The sequence below is a fragment of the Sorex fumeus genome, unplaced genomic scaffold (assembly GCF_029834395.1).
Source record: "Sorex fumeus unplaced genomic scaffold, SorFum_2.1 ptg000037l, whole genome shotgun sequence".
Taxonomy (NCBI): Eukaryota; Metazoa; Chordata; class Mammalia; order Eulipotyphla; family Soricidae; genus Sorex; species Sorex fumeus.
Window position 1 is genome coordinate 79,162,727 of NW_026606094.1, and position 16,840 is coordinate 79,179,566.

The window sequence follows — 16,840 nt, forward strand, 5'->3', positions numbered from 1 at the left end:
GCCACCTACCTGGCCCTTCTCCCAATCTAAAAGAGACAGTAGTCAAAAACACTAATTGTCTCTAGCTAGTCCTTCTCAGATATAATGGAAAAGGTAGTAATCCCTTTTGAGAAAAATCTATGACAATATACTTTATTTTCATTTACTCATTCATCGGGTGCGTTCAGGGTGGTATGCTCGGAGTGACAGCACAGCAGTAGTGCATTTGCCTTGCGCACAGCCAGCCCGGCCGAGCCGGGTTCGATTCCTCCACCCCTCTGGGAGAGCCCGGCAAGCTACGAGAGTATCTTGCCTGCACAGCAAAGCCTGGCAAGCTCTCCATGATGTATTCGATATGCCAAACACAGTAACAACAATTGCCACTCAATGCCTCTTTTGCAAACCACAACACCCAAAAGAAGAGAGAGAACAAAAGGGAATGCCCTGCCACAGAGGCAGGGTGAGACGGGAGGGATGAGGGGTGGGAGGGATACTGGGACCCGTGGTGGTGGAAAATGGGCACTGGTGGAGGGATGGTTGTTTGATCACTGTAAAACTGAAACCCAAGCACAAAAATTTGTAAGTCTACAACTGCACCTCATGGCGTTTCACTAATAAAAATTTTTAAAAAACGGAGACATTACTGGGCCCACTCGAGCCAAATCGATGAACAATGGGAGGACAGTGTTTGTTTGTTTTGTTTTACTCATTCATAAGTAATTTAATCACACGTTTAATTGTTTGGTATAGACAGTCTCCTGTCAAACTGCTATGCTGAGCAGTAGGGAGATAGTACAGCCTATAAGGCACTTGCCTTGTGCACAGGTAGCCCAGGTTTAGTCCTGGACACCACAGATGGCCCTTGAGCACAGAACCAGCAATTTATCCTAAGCACTGCCAGGCATTCTTTTCCAAAGAACCCAAAGCAACTACATAAATAAACGACCATGCTCATTTTCTCTCAGTGATCACTTCTTTTGTGGATAAACACTACATTTTGATTTCAGAAATATCTACAAGTAGTACCTGGTGAAGCCTCAATAAATCAGAACTTCAGTGATGTTCAGTCTATATTACAAATGCAGGGCTAAGGAGCAAGTTGAGAAACTGCCCCAACAAAAGTCCTTCCGTCAGCTATGTCTATTACACAGAACTTCGAATTTTGAAAGCAAGATTCTTTTTTTTTTATTATTTTTTTTCCCTTTATTGTATTTTATTTTTTTTTAAGTTGTAGATTTACAATTTTTTGTGCTTTGGTTTCAATTATACAATGATCAGATACCCATCCCTCCACCAGTGCCCATTTTCCACCACCATGGATAATATCCCTCCCACCCCCATCCCCCCATCCCCCTGTCTCTGTGGCAGGGCAATCCCCTGTGTTCTCTCTCTCCTTTTGGGTGTTGTGGTCTGCAAAAGAGGCATTGAGTGGCAAACATGTTCAGTCCATAGTCTACTTTCGACATGCATCTCCCCTCCTGGGAGGATCCTCCAAACATCCTTTATTTGGTGCTCCCTTCTCTATCTGAACTGCCCTTTCCTCTAGGATACCCGGCTGGCCTCTAAGTTATGGAGTAATCCTCCTGGTGCTGATCTCAGCTATTCTTGGGTATTAATCTCATACTTTGTTACTTTATATCCCCCAGATGAATGCAATCTTTCTATGTCTATCCCTCTCTTTCTGACTCATTTCGCTTAGCATGATACTTTCCATATTGTACCACTTGTATGTAAATTTCATGACTTCATCTTTTCTAACAGCTACATAGTACTCCATTGTGTAGATGTACCAAAGTTTCTTTAACCAGTCATCTGTTCTTGGGCATTCAGGTTTCTTCCAGTTTCTGGCTATTGTAAAGAGTGCTGCAATGAACAAACAAGTGCAGATGTCACTTCGACTATACATTTTTGCCTCTCTGGGATATATTCCCAGGAGTGGTATTGCTGGGTCAAATGGGAGCTCAATTTCTAATTTTTTGAGAATCGTCCATACTGTTTTCCAGAAGGGCTGAACCAGTGGACATTCCCACCAACAGTGAAGGAGTGTCCCTTTCTCGCCACATCCACGCCAGCATCGGTTGCTTTTGTTCTTTTGAATGTGGGCTAGTCTCTGAGGTGTGAGATGGTATCTCATTGTGGTTTTGATCTGCATCTCCCTGATGATTAATGATGTAGAGCATTTTCTCATGTGCTTTTTTGCCATTCGGATTTCTTCTTTGAGAAAGTTTCTGTTCATTTCATTGCCCCATTTTTGGACGGGGTTGGATGTTTTCTTCTTGTGGAGTTTAACCAGTATTTTGTATATCCTGGATATCAACCCCTTGTCAGATGTGTATTCGGTGAATATCCTTTCCCATTCTGTAGACTGTCTTTGTATTTTGGTCACTGTTTCTTTGGAGGTGCAGAAGCTTCTTAGTTTAAGATAGTCCCATTTATCTATCTCTGTTTTCACTTGCTCGGCCAGTGGCGTGGCATCTTTGAAGATACCATTAGCTTCAATGTCATGGAGGGTTTTGCCAACTTTATCTTCAATGTACCTTATGGTTTCTGGTCTGATGTTGAGGTCCTTAATCCATTTTGATCTTACTTTTGTACATGGTGTTAGGCAGAGTTCTGAGCCTATTTTTTTGCATGTAGCCGTCCAGTGATGCCAACACAATTTATTAAAGAGGCATTCCTTACTCCACTTCACATTACTTGCACCTTTATCAAAGATTAGATGAGCATATGATTGAGGAGAGATGTCAGTGTATTCAACCCTGTTCCATTGGTCTGCAGTTCTGCCTTTGTTCCAGTACCATGCTGTTTTAATTATTACTGCTTTGTAGTACAGTTTGAAGTTCGGGAGGTTGATTCCTCCCATTTTCTTTTTCCCAAGAATTGCTTTAGCTATTCGTGGGGGCTTATTGTTCCATATAAATTTCAGGAGTGTTTGCTCCATTTCTTTGAAGAATGTCATGGGTATCCTTATAGGGATTGCATTGAATTTATACAATGCTTTTGGTAGTATTGCCATTTTGACAATGTTAAGTCTCCCGACCCATGAGCAGGGGATATCTTTCCATTTCCTCATGTCCTCTTTTATTTCCTGAAGTAGCGTTTTGTAGTTTTCTTTGTACAGGTCCTTTACTTCCTTAGTTAAGCTGATTCCTAGGTACTTGATTTTCTGGGGCACAATTGTGAACGGGATTGTTTTTTTCATGTTGCTTTCTTCTCTCTCACTGTTTGCGTATAGGAAAGCCATGGACTTTTGGGTATTGATTTTATAACCTGCAACTTTACTATACGAGTCTATTGTTTCTAGGAGTTTTTTGGTGGAAGTTATTGGGTTCTCTAAGTAGAGTATCATATCATCTGCGAATAGTGAGAGCTTGATTTCTTCCTTTCCTACCTGAATGCCCTTAATATCTTTTTCCTGCCTAATCGAAAGCAAGATTCTTATGTGTTAATTCCTCCTATCTTATTACCGTAGTGTTATAAAATTTAATATCAGCTTTATCATTGTTTCTGAACCACTCCCAGCACTGTTCAGGGCTTACTCCTGGCTTTGTACCCAGGGATCATGCCTGGTGGGGTTCAAGGAACTAAATGTGATGTTCAGGATAGTAACTTGGTTGTCACCAAGTTCAAGACAAGCACCATACCCACTGTACCATCTCTGCACAGAATACTTATATTATTATACTTGTTTTTTCAACTTTAAAATCAAGGTTGACATGGACTACAAAAGTAGAACACTGTGGACAGTGAAAACAGAGTAAAAAGTCCAAGAAACTTCAGCGATCCATGGGTACAAGGCAGAATCAGGAGGACAAAAAAGCCCTGTAGAGGTATGATTCTTAGGAGTTAATTTCTTGAGTTGTCTAAGCCAGAATGTTCCAAGAATGAAAGTGATAGATGGTAGTTTTCAAAGTATGAAAACACCAATGTCCCAGAGTTAAGAGTCTATTCTAATTGCTGTCGCACTCCAAAGAGTCCTTCAATTGCTCATCTGTGTTATTTTTACTTGCTGAAGTCGAAGTGTCTGAGTGATAAATTATACAAGGTGTTCCACTCAGCACCACTGGTGTGTTATAATAAATATTGCCACAGAAAGACAAAGTGAGGAAATCTGAACATTTGCATTGTGTTTGTAATTCACATGGTGTTCTTTCCTTTTCCTAAAAAATGAGTAGTTATTGAATTTAAATCTAATTATGTGTGGCCAAACAGATGAAGATGGAAAAACTGTTTTAGAGAGAGGCTTCAAACACAAATAGCATGTCCATTCTGCCCTTCAAAATTCATCTGAAAATAATCTATATACAAACCATAATGAGGAAATTAAAATATCCATCTGCTAAAAGGAAAGCAAGGTAGATGGATCCTACCATCATAGTGATGAAAAATGAAATACATTATAATCAAGCTTCAATTTCAATTTTTGAAACCTTTGATTCTGCTGTGTTATAAAAAGCACTAATGCATCCCCCCAATTCCCAATAAAGGTAAAAAATGATAGAAGGCTGTAATCTGGCTTCAATTTATCACGGTTTTTTGAAGCACCAAAAAAACTGTAGAAAAAACTTTTCAAAGGGTCAGGATGAAGAGTTTTAAGTAACTATTTTCCCTATCTCAACAGAACTCCCATTTTCTACCACTCTGTAATCACAAACTCAGAAAAGGATTAATTTCATGTAGTCCAGAATAAGGTTCATAATTGGTCTGACCTTGGAAGTTCTGCTTGTATCATCAGTGACTGTGATGGGCACAAGCACAGGTTAGTCAGATTTCATGGACTAAGAGAAAGTTCTATGAGGGCTTTGGCACACATGTCAAAGAGTCTGTAATGAGGAAAATAGAGGCAGAAGCATCAGGAAACAGACCTAGAAGAATCTTTCATGATTCAAAGCCATTAGCCAGGTAAAGAGGAGCAAAAATTAACAAATGGGATTATATTAATAAAGAATCTTTTGTACCTCAAAAGAAATGATGACTAGAATAAAAAGACACTCCAAAGAGTGGGAGAGAACAAAAGGTTAGTATCCACAATACACATGGCACTTATCAAACTTAGAATAAAAAACAAACAGCACATCAAAATATAGAAAGAAGATATCAGCTCACATGGTGACACTGGCACACATCACAAAGAACAAAACAAGCATGTTGGAGGGAATGTGGAGAAAGAAAAAAAAAAGAACCCTTGTCCAATGCTGGTGGGAATGTAGACTGTTTCGTAGACTGTTTCAACTACAACGAAATTTTCAGTTTAAGAATTGAGCCTTCATATGATCCAATAACACCACATCTTAGTATCTATCCCAAGGAATCCAAAACACTATCTGAAAAAGACATCTGTGCCCCTATGTTCACTGTAGCACAAATCTGGAAACACTCATGCCCAAGAAGAGATGACTGAATAAGGAAACTATGGTATATACATAGAGTGGAATACTCTCAGCTAAAAGAGAAGATAAAATCATGCAATTTGCCACAGACTATGTATCTATCCACCAGAGCTTATCATGCTAAGTGAAGTGAGTGAGAAGGAGAGGGACAGAGACAGAATTATCTCTAAAATAAATATGGAATACAATGAAACAATGTAGCACTGCTGTCCCATTGTTCGTTGGTTTGCTCCACTGTGAGACTTGTTGTTACTGTTTTTGGCATATTGAATACAAAAGCAGGGAGCTTGCCAGGCGGTATACTCTAAGAAGCTTGCCAGGCTCTCTGAGAGGGAAAGAGGAATCGAACCCGAGATGGCCACGTGCGAAGCAAATGCCCTACCTGCTGTGCTATCGCTCCAGCCCGAAACAATGTAAGGGAATAACAAATGGCCAAAGTGAACAAATGGGACAGTCGCTCTGTCAAACTGATTTTGCCTGGGAGACAGGGGTAGAGGAAGGGCCTCTGAGACAGAGGCAGGGGGAGGGGAGAGTAGGCTCTCTGGTGATGAATGTGGTAATGAAATAATGCATGCATGAATAATAATTTAACAGTATTTTAAATTATAGTACCTCAATAAAAATGGGCTGGAGCGATAGCACAGCGGTAGGGCGTTCGCCTTACACGCGGCCAATATGGCCGATCCGAGTTCGATTCCTCCGCCCCTCTCGGAGAGGCCGGCAAGCTTCGGAGAGTATTCGATATGCCAAACACAGTAACAACAAAGTCTCCAATGGAGACGTTACTGGGCCCGCTCGAGCAAATCGACGATCAACGGGAGGGCCTTTACCTTTACCTTTAATAAAAATGGGAAAATATAAGAGGAGAACAGTCAAAGGGAAACAGGATCGCTTCTGAGTAGGCAAATTAATTTTATTATGTAATTAACATTAAATTTATTTTTTTTAAAAAAGAGAGAGTCTGGCAGAGATGGCCTCTTATTCTTCTGAACCAAGTGCTTGTAGCTGCTATTCTGCTCTCATTCTGAAGATGTATTTGGTTTACTAGGAATGGCAGAGCCCAAAGACAGTGGAACTTGGATCCTTGATGATATCACTGGCCTCACTCAATAGTGCCATTCAACAAACAGTTTCCTACATTGTCCATTTTTAGTCAAAATCACAGCTGGAAGTCTCTGAACACTAAAGTAGCTGATCTAGGGCTGAAACATCTATGCCAGTCCCTTGTCACCTTGGCTCTCCATCTTAATAAGTTCTCATCACACCCAGAAATCACAGTCTAATTCTAGGACTGGGGGTGGGGAGCATTTCTGCTTTTTTATTAAAGCCCTTATTTTGATCCTTAGTACCTGTAAGGTGAAATCCATATTCATCCACACTACCAATCCTTATGTTCCTGCTTCCTCTGCCTCTGCCACTCTCTTCTCCACCTGCTTGCTCTCCAGGTCCAGAGCTTCTAAAGAATGGAGGGTATATTCTATTTCCCTAAAGAATGGAGGGTACATTTTATTTTCAAATAATCAGTGATTAGTTATATACACTGAGAAGAAACTAAAGCTACTGCAGGATAGATGGAAAGGAAACAAACAAACAAAAACCCTACCAATTCCTAGAACAATACTGGATGAAGAGGCATGTGTGTTAAATATAAGTAATTAACATATTTATGCCCTAAATTAAGTTTTCCTTCATCGCAGGATGACTTACTATTAATTTCAGGTCAGTACTATAATAACAAAACAAGTTACTGCTTTTACCTCCAGCTAAGGATCTGAGCTTCTTCTTAATGACTTTCTCTCTCTCCTTCTCCCTCTCTCTCTCTCACCCTCCCTCCCTCCCTCCCTCTCCCCCTCATTTTGGGCATTGTGGTTTGCAATATTGATACTGAAAGTTCAACCCTTTTCTTGGGCAACCTGAAACACCAGGTCGAACTCAGTGACCTGAGCCCATATGCAGGAACTGCAACTCTTCTCTTCAGGAATAAATGCTGGTACTATTGATCTCAGCTAACTCCTTGAGAGTATTAAGCCATGAAATAAGTGACCTGCAAAACATGCTCTGAGAACATGAAATTATGTTTAAACACTATTAAACATCTGCCTTTTGTAATATCAATAATTGAGAAGCATTTAAAAAGTAATTAAAATAATCACTACATGTGAATATTCTGTATAAGCAATTAAACATTAATATGTTTACACATAAAAATTTAATTGATATTAAAGCAAGTTTTTCTTCAAAAGACCTTAAGTTCAAAGACAATCCATTTCTAGAAATTTCTAGAATATAAAAATCTTATTTTCATATCATGGTCACGGTCATGGTCCTCCCGTTGTTCATCGATTTGCTCAAGCGGGCCCAGTAACATCTCCATCATGAGACTTGTTGTTACTGTGTTTGGTATATCGAATACATCAATGGGTAGCTTGCCAGGCTCTGCCCTGCGGGCGAGATACTCTCGGTAGCTTGCCGGGCTCTTTTCATATATATCCTTCTTAAAAATTAATCTCTTTTTTTCTTTTTCCTTTGCTTCTGGGCCATACCTATTGGTACTCAGAGCTTACTGCTAGCTCTGTACTCAAAAACTCACTCTTGGCGTAACCCTGGAGACCATCTGGAGTGCCAGAAATTAAACCGTGTCAGCCTAGAATAAGGCTAGGTCACGTTACCTGCTGTACCATCTCTCAGGCCCTTCATCAGTTAGATTTTTATTTATTGTTTTTTGTTTTTTTTGGGGGGGTGCCACACCGGCATTTTCAGGGTTTCCTCCTGGCTCTGCACTGAAGGATCACTTTTGGTGGGCTCAGGAGACCCCATGGGGTGCCAGAGATCGAATCCAACTTGGCTGCAAGCAAAGCAAATGCCTTACCTGCTGCCTCCCTTAAATGCCTACCCCAATACAGTCCCTCAGTTAGATTTTTAATGGAGTTTCTTTGATCTTAGCACATACTAAGAGAGCTAAAGTGACCGTGAACTTTCAGTTCAATTGTTAAGTCAATTCTGAGAAGATTCATGAACTGAGGAATGGAGAGAAGTAGATACAAACAAAGCAAAGGAAGATAGATTTATACAGAAAGCTAATTTTCATCAAAAGGAAAATAGGTTTCTCCTTCAACATAAGGGTGTACTCATTTGTTTTTCATATTAGTAACTTATTTAATATGGCAATGGGCAAAAGGCAATCAATTAAAAAGCAATTTCCCTCTTGCCACAGGGTATTTTATCATTTGACATCTAGCACTCAATCAGATGTACAATCCTTTAATAATTTATGAGCGGAAAAGAGCTCATTTGGGCATGGAGACTTCAGAAATAGGGGAGTGTTTTGTAAGCCTTCAAGTAGCCAAAATGGCCTTCCCATTAAATGAGAAGCAACAGGTCAAGCTGGAGAGCACTAGAGAAAGCATTGATCCAAACTGATTCCCAGCACGTACACACTCAGACACACACACAATGGCTCATAGCTCAGAGGAACAGGCTTCAGTCCCAGCTTCCATTCCACTTTACGGAGTGCTAGTTCCTGGGAGCTAAGGATCCTATATTCAGTTCATCCCTGCACATACAGCACCCATGACAGTGGCTGAAACATTGGTGGAAGCAGATTCCTAGTTAACAAACATATCTATGACTCCGCAGCCTACACTAGGTTTCCCCATGACTGAAGCCCCACAGAGGCTGCGGGAATGATGGGGTGGTGGGTGGTCACTTTAGGGGCCATAGGGAGCACAGTTTCTACTTGTTTGCTTAGAAAGATCCTTCACTCCAGAGCAATTTTTTTCCTGAAAGGGAGCAATATGCCAAATAAGACTGGGAACCTCTGGTGCGATGTATGAGTGTATGAGTGCACCCTTATGTTGAAGGAGATACCTATTTTCCTTTTGATGAAAATTAGCTTCCTGAATAAATCTATCTTCTTTTGCTTTGCTTGTATCTACTTCTTTCCATTCCTCTGAGCATATGGCAGGTTCCGGGTGCCCAGGGCCAGTCTGAAAAGATAAGGCTTGGACAGCTGAGGCCAGATGACAGAAGCATCTCTCAGGAAGTGAGGCATGGAGAGCCATGTGGTAAGTTCACCTGAAATCCCAGTCTGGTTATGTACGTTCCTGATGACTGGCATGTCTGAAGAAGTTTAGAAGAATCCACCTCACTGCACTCCTCCTCCCCCTGCACTCCCACAGACCTGACATCCATCTGGGAAAGCTCCTGACACCCTCTTCCCTCCAACTCACCAGGGAGGGGCTCACTGAGCTGGCCAGTCAACCCAAGTCTCCATTTCCACTGCCCACATTCAGGCTGCACCTCCAATGAGCCCCAGACCTATTGTGCCTTTCACTTCTGGCACTTCCCTTTCAGCCACAAGAGAAGAACCAAAAACAATGTGCTTAACAACAGCTCAAGTCACACCAAAAACAAAAACAAAAAATCTCTTTACGGGGAAAACATTAAGATGTGTGTGAATAAGTGAAGCCTGTGAGTTTCTACTGAGGAAACAGGAAAAAGAATCCAGTGTCTTCCTTCTTCACTATATTCTCTTCTTCCTCCACCTTATCTGTACTGATCTAAAGAATGAGAGATGCATCACTCTTAGTCAAAGAAGAGTAAAAATGTGGAAAAGGCAGGTGCCAACCACTGTCAGCAGGATGGGGATGGATGAACAGAAATGTCTTTGGGGGAAAGAATTGAGGTGGGGAGACAAGGCAAAGACATGGCACAATAACAAGGGCACAAGAAGAGTCAGCCACAGAGACAAAGGCAGTTCTCTAGTTTCTGAAACTCTCATGTGGATTAATAAGACTTTTTAGCAAGTGACTTTCTAGAGTTTGCTGCCCTAGATTGAGCTGTACTTGGAACTCACTATTATCAGACTTAAGAATTCAGTAGCGGAAGACATTGTATCACCAGAGATCTCTCCGGGTCCCACACCAAGCCAATTTCACTGTGGTGCCTCAGATGGAGCAGGTGTGCTCTACCTGTCCACTCCAGATGAAGTACCGGCAACCACAAGCTGCTAGAAGCAAGGTCCAGGTATTTCGGTTCCAGGACTAAGACTCCAGGCCACACAGTGTCGGCAGAGGAGTCAGGCCATCCCTCCCTCGCTTCTCGCCTGCTTGGCATCCTGACTGTCATGCCCACAACCTGCCTCCAGGTGCCATCTTAGTGCACCAACAGCCTGGTCCAGGGACTTCCAATTCAATCCCAAAATGGAATGGCACCATACAGAGATGTCTCTGAACCCCAACCATTTACAATCTTGGAATTCCAGAGGCGCAGGGCCACAAAAGCGGCTGTGTGACCACTCAGCATATTTAAAGTGAACAATAGAAAATAAATTATCTAGCATCTGCCCCTGACAGGCAAGCTTGAATGGTGGTAGGAAAATTCGAGCAAACTATAATGCCCCAAAGAAGAGAGAATGTATTGGGGAAATTGTCTGTCATAAAGGTAGAGTAAGGACTGGGATGGTAGGGGGCGAGGGGTATACTGGGGACACTGGTGGTGGAAAATGTGTACTGGTGGAGGGATTGGTGTTCAATCATTGCATAGCTGAAGCTCAAACGTGAAAGCTTTGTAACTGTGTCTCAGGATGATTTAAATAATTAAAAAAAATCAGTAGGGTGATTCAATTCTTCAATTCATCATCCTATGAACAAACAGCTAAACTGTAGATAGAATATCTATAAATTACTCTAATAAGGAGCAGAATCTAGGCAAAGTAAAATGTAAGTAGTGGCGACCAGTTAACCAAGTATACTGACACACAAATCTCTCAGATAAATGGTCTACTTTTTTGATGATGAAACAGAGGTTTGTACTCCTAAGTTATTTGGATTTGTTTGGCCTGAGTTATAACTTAGAAACTCATGTAGATTCCTAAGTAACAAAATTTCACCGCACTGCCATGTCAAGTTTAGCTTTTTTTCTCCCACCCTTCCACAATCAGAGGATAAAGACTCACACTGTCCTTGGCCAAGCAGCCTCAAGTCTTCTGCTTTTCTCATACTAAGTTCTAGTTTTCCAGTTTACCTTAGCAGTATCTATGGTCTTTTATACTGTATGTGAAACATGACTCCCTTTCCAACGTAATCACCAATGCACTTCCCATTATCATCTCAGACTATTATTTGAAGCTCTTAAGTGGTGAAAAGTGTAATCATGCTCTCATAATAGTACCCCAAATTCAACTTCCTTCTAGTCTATGTAGTCTTTCTTAGAGTCCACATTATTCACATACAAGGCATGATTACAGGTGTCAACTCTAAAATTGGGGAGAACAGAAGTTGGTACTTTTAAGGAGGTTCAACATTCATAGTGATTACGGGAACAGATGAAACCAGATTTACCACAATAGGTTAAAAGTCAAATTATAACAAAGAGCAATATAAGCATCACGCCCTCTTATTCTGAATGCCCTCCCCGCAAATTTGTAATTTAAGTAAGAAAAGTCCATAACCATAGCTAATGATCAGCTACACATTTTTATTTAATAATTTTATTTGTTTGTTGGATGTCACTCCCAGTGGTGCTCAGGGCTAACGCCTGGCTCTGTGCCCTGGGATTGGGCAACCACATGTGGTTTGAGCCGTGTTTGGCCATGGACAAGGTAAGTAAGGTAATCACCCTTCCTACTGCACTACCTCTCTGCCACCAATCACCTATTGTTTTAAATGTAAGTTCTTGTTTCTGGGGAAAAGCATTTCAAACAATTGGAAGCAAGAGTTCTTACTGAAGTATTCAATTTTTTCTTAAAAAAAATGGTTGGGGGGGGGTGGCAGCCACACCTTGCAGTGTTCAAGACTTACTCCTGGCTCTGTACTCAGGAGTTACTCCTGGTGGTAGTTGGGGGACCAATGAGATGCTGGGGATCAAACCTGTGTGCAGGGCAAGCACCCTACTTGCTCTACTATCACTCCAGCCCCGAGCGGGCCCAGTAAGCCCCAAGGGAAAAAAATATTTCTAAAGAAGGAGAGGAACATGATCTTCCTGAAGATTATAAACTGGAATTTAAAACAAATCCATAATTTTTTTCCTAAAAGAGTCTCAGCGTACCAAGCACAGGTGGTGTCAATGCACACTAATCTTGTATAGTCGAAGTTCAGTCATAATGCCTGAACATTTTCCATCCTGCAGATTTTAATTATTCCCCTGCTTCCTCCCCTGCGCACACAGGCAGAGGTGGCATGCTGGAAACCTATGCCAAGAGTTTCTGGTGCAGCCTGAGCACAGAGTTGCCCGTGCAGCTGGGCCCCGCAGGAGCCGGGGGTACTCACGCAGTTCGCCCACTTTCAGAATCTCGCACAGCATCTTGGTCAGCTCTATGCTGCTGCGGCCAAAGGGACACTCGTGCTTGTCCTCTCGGCTACTGTTCTCGAGCACAATCTGCAATGGAAAGGGACACAGGAAGGGTCAGCAATGAGGAGGGGATACCAGGCATGTCGGCTTCACCCCAGGAGAAAGGAGCTCTCCCCAAAACTGCCACACTGAGGCCCTCGGGAGGAGCAGAAACGAATGTCCGCAGGTTCCAAGGCTTGTGGTTTCCAACTGTCCTAAGACTTTCTTTGTCCCATAAGAGGGCATTTAGCTTGTTTTCCTTTTACATGGAGGTGCCAGTGCAGTTTTTCAAAACAATACAATAGTGTGCTGATACAAGACCCTTAGTAGTATTATGAATTATGCTACCTAAATGAATTTTGAAGCAGGTTTATTTAAAAATAAAACTAGAATAGAGTTTTATTTTTTCCCCCAAATATGAATCAGACTAGGAGGTATTTTTGTTATTAGTTTTCTTTTAAATTAGAGAGGTGATTTGCCAAATGTTAATACCAAGTTTTACATGAGAGTTCTACACTTATTTTCTCTCAGCCATCTCTTCCTTTTCTTAGGCTACGTCACACACCACTTCTGTCACTCTACTTCTACATGCCATTCATGTACTCCTGAAGTGTCTCCACATCCTTTGAAGATCTCACCCAAGCATTCGTTCACGTGACTATGCCTGAGAGACAGTGACACAAGCTGAGCCCTTCCCTGAGACATGGAATACAGGAGGGGGGAAATGGGACTGGTCAGTGGACCAGGCCCAGGGAGGAAAGCCCATGAGACCTGGGCGAGGACCTGAGAAAGAGGTGGACATGGGAGGAAATGGAAAGGGAAAGGAAAAGAAAACTGGAAAAATGAAATTGAACAGGAAAGGAGGAGAGAGGCGGACAGGGGGAAAGAGGAGAGGAGCAGGGTGAAATGCAAAGTGGAATAGAGAAGCAGCAGAAGGCCGGGGCCATGGACCGGCCTCGCGTGCTCTCATTGCACAGCCAATTCCCTACCCTCATGCTTTGCCCATCTATTCTTTGAAACATCTTTTGATCTAAGAAATTTTTTGATCTAAACAATTCTCCTCTAACTTAGGTTATTCTGAGAAGTTCCTTCAGAACTAAGGGAGTCACTCTATACAAGGACTGAACAAAAATAAAACTGAAGAGTAACGCCCCATTTTAAAACTACCAAATCTCAAACTGATCTATCAAGCAACCGAGTAACAGCGTGGCAGATGCCTCTCTTACACAGAACCTACTTCTCTGTCTCTGGTGCTGTGTCTCTCCCCCAGGGCCATCCCTGGAGGCCCTTCCAAAGCACCAAGCCAGGGTCTCTCAGGGGTACCCCAACATACCTTCCCACTGACTTACGTATCACTTGCCCCAAGACTAAAGACTCTGTGATGACAGAAACGGAATTTTATTAAGGTCTTCATCAGAATCACTGAGCACCTATTAGGCACTGACTAGGCATGTGTGGCGAGTAAGAAAAACCAGGGCTGGCCTCAGCGACATTCCCTTTAATTTCAGAGCCAGCTAAATTCTCAAAGGCTGCCAGCAGTAAAGAGCAAGAGTCTGGAAACAGGTGATCAAAGGCTGCCAGGGATAGTCATGCCACAGCTAATGACAAAAGCTGAGAAACCGCCCTCCTGTGGCATTAACACTTTTCTCCCTCTCTCCGTCCCTCCCTCTCTCCATCTATCCCTCTCCCCCTTCTTTCTCTCTCCCTCTCTCTCTCCGTCTCTCCCTCCTCCTCTTCTCCTTCTACTTCCCTCTCTCTCTCTCTCTCTCTCTCTCGCTCTCTCTCTCTCTCTCCCTCCCTCCACCCTAAGAAGTTGATGAACCATCCCATATTGTGAGGGATTTCTACTGTTTGCAGCATATGTTCATATAAATAACCGCAATGAATATCATCATGAATAATTACCTCCCTGTGCTTGGGACTTACAATGAAATCCTCCTCTATAATCTCTTCGGAGAATGCACACATGATCTGGATTGACTGTCTATGATAAAGCTGAATGTAAACTCCAACAAAATTCTTTCTCCTGGAGAACAGGGAAGAAGCAGAGCAAAAGACCTTTGAAAGAGGGCGCTCCCCTCACTGTCTTGTTTGGATGACTTGGGAGGTGAGGAAAGCCACTCAAGTAAGTCTGAGCCACTCTCTGACTGGAAATTCCTTTCGCATCTCAACAAAATTCACTCCAGGAAAGCGAAAGGGAAGGATAAGGAAAGACCCACTCCTAAGAGAATCGCTATTGCTCAATTCAGAATTCTCTCTGAGAGAACCATATCAAGATGCAAATCTACATCTCCTGATTGTGGGGACAGGAGTGAAAGGCGAAATCTCAAGATGAGATGAAAGGTGGAATCTCAAGCCAGGAACAGGTAGTTTGCAGCAGCTCCAGTCCCCAGAAGCAGGGCAGCATTCCCTGGAATGCATTTCACATTAACATTTCATTAACATTTCATGAACACATCAATACTTAATGAGGATGTGATCTGCATACAATGTAGGTAGAATTACTGCAGCCAATAAATGTTCTGGAAACATTTCCAAGGCACTGTTTATTAGCAAGTACTAAATAAAAGAGTAATTTAAGTAATCAATATGGAAATCAGCTTGAAGGAAATCTTCTTTTGTATCTTTAATATGCCATCCATCTCATCATATTTACTCACCCAAGGAAAGACATATTCACTTTCTTGATTGATTTCTACAACAAGCAGACACAAATCTTTAATGTTACTTGTATGGGTTTTAAGGTCAACATTCTTACAGAAATATTTTTGAAAAGACCATGGTTATGAATGTTTCTGGAAATATATTACTATAATGAGAGTAATTTTTAAGTTGGGCAGGAGCTTTTTGAAAAAATTTAACATGCTGATATATCTATATCAATCTTTATATTCTGGCATTAACCATGTTTACCTAAAACATCTTGAAAAGTTCTGATTGGAAATATCCAGGAACATTTTTCATCTTTTTTCACTTGTCAGTTTTAAGAGCAAATGTACTGGAACAGAAACCACAATGAGCGTAAACTGCCCCTATCATTCAGCTTAGCAAATACCATTCAGCCAAGGAAGCTGCAACTGTCTGCATACTTATAAAATAGAACACTGGCTATGTGCTCAGGAGTATAAAACACTGTATAAGATACGCTATTGTAAATATTCTTTCCTTCGAAATGATCCCAAATAAGCAGCAGATGAGTAAGCCAGGTATTATTATTATTCCCATGAGAACGATGAATGTCTTCTTATCTCATATATTCGTGGAGATCAATAATGATCACTGTAAATGACTAGGCTAATGTGGGTTTCTCCACAAACTTCTCCCCTGTAAGTCTGTCTCCCCACAGAAAGCACTCTTTCTTCTTGCTCCCCTTCTATGCAGAACCTAGTGGGCATTCAGTGGTGTGGAGAAGGACTATCACCCCTGTCCTCAGCTACCCACGGCTCCCAGGACCTTCTCTGGGCATCACCTAGACACGGGCTCAGCTGGTTCTCCTGTGCACTCTTCACTCTCCCCACCCACACAAACCCTGTCCATTCTGCTTTCTCTGGAGCTAAACCTAGAGCAAGCCTTCAGTGCTTCTCCCATCACTGGACCTATCTGGAAGTTTCTTTCCTACCCTTTTTCTTATTGTTCCAATTCTGAGGGACATATAGGAAGCACAGAATCTCACAGGATCCCCGGGGCAGGAAGTAAACATGTGCCACTGTTTTGATGTCTCCAATGATAAAGACTGTCCCTCCTGCTGTGCGTCCATCAATGGGCTACAGGAAACGTGGGTCCTGCCAAGAGCTGAGGCCGTGCTGGTGGAAGCTGGCACCCACATTCAGTCTCCTGATGACATGGACAGAAGCTTTCTTCAACCTATTTCACATAACTGCTGTGCAGGTTAAATCACAACACAGGCAGAAAGTCCCCAGACAGACTCGACAGAGCTGATGTTTCTGACCTCCTTGCTCTCCAGTCCTTTCTCTGTGCACTCTTCGTCAGCATTTCACACAACATTTTTACTAGCAAGTCAACCTAAAGCCAGGCTTCAGGGCATAGGATCCCTGCTGGGGAGCCCCTGGGATACATGAAAACTGACAAGTTTTATGTATCCAGAGTTTTAGCACGAGATAGGCAGATAATCAGTGTGCCAC

General features: G+C 42.1%; 1 protein-coding gene across 2 annotated transcripts in view; it reads right to left on the reverse strand.

Moving 5' to 3' along the window:
• The window catches only part of ELMO1 (engulfment and cell motility 1), a 488,584-nt gene that overhangs the window by 256,426 nt on the left and 215,318 nt on the right, over positions 1-16,840 (reverse strand). For both annotated transcript variants that reach the window (XM_056118196.1, XM_056118195.1), the window contains one exon: positions 12,638-12,746. In XM_056118196.1, coding sequence (XP_055974171.1) covers positions 12,638-12,746 — 109 coding nt within the window. The remainder of the gene's footprint in view (positions 1-12,637; positions 12,747-16,840) is intronic.